Genomic DNA, 6,030 nt, shown 5'->3' on the forward strand with positions numbered 1-6,030 from the left:
CACCCCCCCGGACTTTCTTCTCCCACCTTCCGTGCAATACTGTCGTTGGAATTCTGTGCAATTTCATTACAGTGCATTATTATTATTTAACCATTTAATTTCATTACAGTGCAATACTTATCTTGTATTAATACTCAACTATTTAATTTTATTACAGTTAATTATTATTATTTAACCATTTAATTTCATTACAGTGCAATATTTATCTATTATTAATACTCAACTATTTAATTTATTGCAATATTTAATACTCAATCACTTAATCTCATTAATGTGCAATATTTAATACTCAGGACTTTTGATACACCAAACTATATTTTGCCATAATGTGTATACAAACCCTCTCTTTCTACTACATAGTTGCTCTCAAGACTTTTTTGGCACTACTTACATTTTATATTTTTATATTTTGTGGTGACACTGTAATGAGGTTGCTTAAATCTCCTTGCACAGGTACTGCACTTGTGTATAATAACAATAAAGGCATTCCATTCCATTCTACTGTTGAGAGGCAGCATGCTTTCCTTTACTTCCGCTCTCTTCTTCTTGCTTATTCACAGGTTATGTTCGTTGTACGCCCCCTTTTGTTTTGGAGAACAATGCAACGAACACTGCGTTGAGCCTAAACGTCTTAAAATGATGCGACTTTAAAGAAAAATCTGACGTTAACTACTAAAAATGTCAGAACAGGAGATGCAGCTAGTGTACTGTACCTTGCAGCTATGTGTGAAGCTAAGTCCAACGGTAACAACACAACATATTGCACAGCCAAGTGTTAGTTTGAATAGATCGATAGACAGATCGATTAGGGGGGCAGTAGCTCAGTCCGTAGGGAGTTGGGTTGGGAGGGTTGTCCCTCGGTAGCTGGAGAGATTCCACTTCAGCAGTGCCAGGTGCTCTTGAGCAAGGCACCGTACCCCCACCCACTCTGACATCTCTCCATTTGTGCATGAATAGGTCCTGAGCATGTGTATGTGTATTTCAGGCCTGTGTGTAGCGATTACTCTACAAACAGAGTGTAAACTGTAACTTCCCCACTGGGGATCAATAAAAGTACAAATTATTATAGTAGTTTCATACTTTCTCATCAGCATTTGAGCACATTCATACCGTTCCTCACAGAGCATAACTAGTTTTAATAGGAGGAATGCAATGTGTTGATACAAGATCACACAATTTGCTTCTTTTTATAGATTTCTTTTCAAAATACTTTTACAAAACCAGGATAACGATTAGAATTATCTTCAAAGGCGCGGCAGTGTTGTAAAGCCTAGGCAAAGCTGTTATCTAAACTGCACCCTATAATTTCATTTTTAAAAGTTCAATATAGGTAGCTGACAATAATATTGCACTACTGCATGTGTACACTGTGGCTTATAAGATTAATGCAGCGGTGCATCTTTTTAACATTTATGAAATGATATGGCAGCATCATCTCAATAAAGCTCTAGCAGCAACATAGGCAGAACATGTATTTTGGGTCAGTACAACAGTGAGTGGGCCATCTTTTCCCACAAAAAAAGGTTTATAAAAACTAGAAGTAGCAAATAGGACAACCATAGACAAATTTAACAAAGCAGCAATGCATTTAATTCCCAACATAGTGCATCATGAGGGCAATAACAGCAAAACACTGTCCATGTAGTATGCTAAACCAACACGGCTCAGTCTAAAAAGACTATAAAAATCAGCATGGATAAAAAACTATTATAACCTATTCAGGCTAAAATATATTTTGCAGCATGGGCCTTGCAGCACTGTTGCAATTGTATTGCACAGCGACAAATAACATGTACCCAAACAGCAGAGAAGTGTTAACATACTGCACATCAGACAGAAATTGCATTTTCTTTTTTTTAACTTGAAAACGGGTCAAATTAGACCCAAGGATAACATGAGGGTTAAAGAAATGCTCAGGGAGAGATAAGCTAGCTTAGCTGAATGCATTGTGTGCAGAAACTTTAAATGGAGTTGCTAGGCATATTTTTCACATTTGACACATTTGATCAGGCTAGTCCCCCCACCAGTCTTTATGCTAAGCTAGGCTAACAACGTCCTGCTTTCAGCTTAACACACAGACGTGAGACTGATATCAATCTGAACATCTCACTCTCAGAAAGAATAGTATTTAGAAGACGTATTTACCAAAGTTTTCTTTTAAAACATGTATGCCTACCTACTTTTACAGCAGAATGGCATCTAATAATGTCAGGAATTATTTCAAATATGTAGCTCCAATTTCATCATAAGGGTCTAACAGTCTAAAATAGTCAGTCCGTTTTCCTTTTGGTGGACCACATAGGGGGCTAACTGGCTGTTAAACGGTTAAAGTAGGAAATTATTAATGGAATAACCATGAAATATAATCAATCAATCAATCAAATTTGGTTTAAAGTGTGACATCACCATTAAGCATGGTATCCCTTGCACTTTACAATTAAATCAACAGCAAGAAAACAATTGAACAGCATTAAAGGAGTAATACTAAACAATACAAAACCAGCAACATAAGAGAATATGTGTGGGATGCAGAAAGTATAATGTGTTATGTTTGGATGTAGTATAATGAGTAGAGGTGGGTTTAAAATCTAGATTTAGTGGGAGGCCATTCCACAGATGAGGGGCATGGTAGGAGAATGATCTACAACCAACTGACTTTTTGTTTACTAGGGCAATGACCAGGAGACCAGCATGTATAGACTTTCATAATAAGGATCCAAAGGAAGTCTCGCAAGCTAAATGCTATTTTGTTGTATTGTTCAGCACAACAGAATGTCACAGGTGATTACTTTAACCCTTCTCTGCTGTCGTCTGTGCCAGGTGATTGAGTTTGATGACGGCTCGGGCTCGGTGCTGCGCATCCAGCCTCTGAGGACCCACCGCGACGAGGCCATCTATGAGTGCACAGCCACCAACAGCGCGGGAGAGATCAACACCAGCGCCAAGCTCACCGTGTTGGAGGGTAAGCCCCTGACTGCTGTCTCACTGAGTGAGTTTAAGTCCCGCCCCCACCGGAGGGGAAAAACACTCTCCGGTATCCTTGAGTTGTTTTTCGTGAAGGTTTTCTCCTCGTCAGTTTCGTCTGCTAGCAAACCACAAAAAAATGCCTAAAAGCTGATGTGTGGTGTTATTCAGTACCATCAATCTAAAGAACCCAGCACTTAAGTTTTTATAGGCTGACAACTCTAAAAATGTAACTTTTATGAAGGCAAAAGGTGGAAACAGAAGACTAGGCTAACGTTATGTCAGACGTTACATGTGTTAGCTTAACTTACGGACATATAGTAAACCTAAAACTCACATTTTGATAGTTGACTTGGTAACAAAATGCTTGGTGCACACGTAACATCGGACATAACGTTAGCTTAGCGTTAGGATTCCCACTTCTCTCCATTCTCTCTGCTGATTCCTCATGTCTGTCATGGGTTATTTACCCTGTTGCTTTTAAGCATTTATCTATTGTTTGCTATCAAATCAAATTTACTTGGAGGATACCTTCATGCAATACAAATGAATGGAGAGCGAGAGTTGTTTTTGCCCCTCCGTTGGACGTTGGCTTTCAGAGTATGACGCGATTGTGCTCGGTTTCTATGTTTCACACGTGTCCACATGTGTCCTGGCTGTTTTTAGTCCTATTCAAGCCTTCTCTCAGCCTGCCCTCACCTTCCTGACTCTCTCAACTGAAGGGGCTTTCATGGTCACGTGACCCTGTGTTGCCCTTGCATCAGAGTTGGTCCTCATGTGAACGGACAACATTGAGTCATTCCCCCATGCCTGTGTGTGTTCAGCTTTAACCATTTACAGTAGGTCAACTAGATTCAGTTAAAGTGGAACATAGTTGCACTGAGTCACGTTAGCTTAAAGGCCCATGGTTTGATAATTGGCGTGGGTGAGTTCTAGTGCGAGCTGTAGCTGGTTCCCCGGACACAGGAACCACTAATACAGTAACAACACCGCCTGTTCCTGCAGTGCGTGTGTGTGTGTGTGTGTGTGTGTGTGTGTGTGTGTGTGTGTGTGTGTGTGTGTGTGTGTGTGTGTGTGTTTGTGCTCCTGCTTGCTCTGCAAACATTAGATTTATTTGTCAGTAGATGGACGAATTATTTTGAGTTTTTCTCCCTTCCCATAGAGCATTTCTTTTATTTTACTGTGTAATATTGCTACATTTGATTAATCTGCTTCCTTACTGGTCAGGTAAAAAAAAAGGGTGTGTGTGAGCCCAAGTGAACCATAGCAACCTAGCAAGTGTCCATGGAAACATTATAAATGGCTGTCTACAGTTATTTACTTTAGAGTTCACAGTAACACTACTGTATATAATTTTTACAGTAGAATGCTGTAAAGTCTTGTTTGTCGACAAAGTTTGTCGACATGACAAAATGGCAGTAGTCTAAGTATTACAGTTGAAATCACAGTAGTCAAAGCATTTCTGTAAAAAAAGAAATTAAAAAAAGAAATCACAATAAAGCCACTATAGTACTGTAAATAGTAAAGTAAACTACTGTGTCTTATGTTGTGTTTAATTGTTTTGTATTTTACAATGAATACATTAAATACTGTAAATGGAAGTGCGGTACTTTTACTGTAAAAATAATTCACAGAAACTTGCTAGCCAGTTGTTGCCAGTAATTTACTGTAAGTTTTATGTTAAATTTGTTACAGTAAAAGAGTGATTCCAGTTTGGAAATTCAACTGTGCCATAGTGGGTTCCCTTGTGTAAATTTTAATTTTAATACTTTATGCTCTCGTCATTTATCAAGTGATTATTGGTCCTAATCTCGATTAAATTTTCTCAAACAGGAATGCACAAAAGAAACGTTTGTGTTCTAGTTAAGTGCAGTTAAGTTCCTGTACCTCCATCGTTCCTGGAACTGGGACTTAGACCTGGTCTTCATGTGTACCTTGAGCACGTGAAGCACCCCCCAACAATCATACCCACATGCCTGTTTGAGTTGGATCAAAACCATTTAGGTCAGGTCAATTGAGTCTTGCACTGAGTCATGGTACATGATTCATTTGATTTGATAACCAGTGAGTGTATAGCAACTTTCCAGAGATAGCTGCTTTCTGGCACAGAGCCTAGTGATCACCCCCAATAGGGAAATCCTTATTCAACCCAAGAATTAAAGAATTACAACATTAATGGCACAGGTTGTTTTTGCCCCGTTGTGTTGTGTTGTTCATTTTATGCTAAGTTCTGTCATTTCTTTCCCAACCCACTACAATATTTCTCTCTCAACCTTTGCCGTACTTTAACAATCAAAAAACAAAAAGCAAACTATACGACACTATCACAGCTCCCCTATGTCTTCTTCTTTTATAAACCGGTCAAATGGCCTCCAGCTTATTTCATACACCACAGATCTGCCTCTAAATATATACGGCAGTTGCCCTATTCTTCATCCAAGCACCAATTGTAGGTGCATCAATTTTCTTTCAGACGAGAGCTATAGGCCATTATGCTTGCAGTATAGTGAAATCAATACATTCATACTCTTGGGGTTTCAGAATCAGATTGGTTGGATACAGATACAGCAAAATCATCTTAGGGTCAAGTGGAATGTTCACAGACAAGATGAACATATAGTTTCATTGGTTGATTGACCGTTGCATACATTGATTGCTAATGTGTTGTCCAAGTTGTGTTTGCACTGTCTGTGTGTGCATTTGTCTAGCCCATGCTGATGTCCTGTACACACGTTTCTGTCCTCATGTGCTGTAACTATACGTTCAATGTTTTATGTTTCTGCAGAACAGGAACCCACTGGAAACAAAATAGTCAGGCCCGTTTATATTATATCTTAATGTTACTTTTAACTTTCCTTTATAATAAATAAAAGTAATGGTTTCATTTTGTCACACTCCCAAAAATGTTAGTTTAGCCCATTGCATTGGAAGGTCCCATGGCATGAAAATTTCACTTTGTGTTTTTTTTCAACACTAATTTGAGTTCTCCCAGCCTGCCTATGGTCCCCCAGGGGCTAGAAATGGCGTTAGGTGTAAACTGAGCCCTGGGTATTCTGCTCTGCCTTT

General features: G+C 39.0%; 1 protein-coding gene across 1 annotated transcript in view; it reads left to right on the plus strand.

Annotated features, from left to right (window-relative positions):
* ptprfa (protein tyrosine phosphatase receptor type Fa) overlaps positions 1-6,030 on the plus strand; it is a 373,454-nt gene that overhangs the window by 110,229 nt on the left and 257,195 nt on the right. Inside the window, exon 4 of the mRNA XM_032525794.1 lies at positions 2,821-2,962. Within this exon, the coding sequence (XP_032381685.1) occupies positions 2,821-2,962 (142 nt within the window). The remainder of the gene's footprint in view (positions 1-2,820; positions 2,963-6,030) is intronic.

The sequence above is a fragment of the Etheostoma spectabile genome, chromosome 9, assembly GCF_008692095.1.
Source record: "Etheostoma spectabile isolate EspeVRDwgs_2016 chromosome 9, UIUC_Espe_1.0, whole genome shotgun sequence".
Classification (NCBI taxonomy): Eukaryota; Metazoa; Chordata; class Actinopteri; order Perciformes; family Percidae; genus Etheostoma; species Etheostoma spectabile.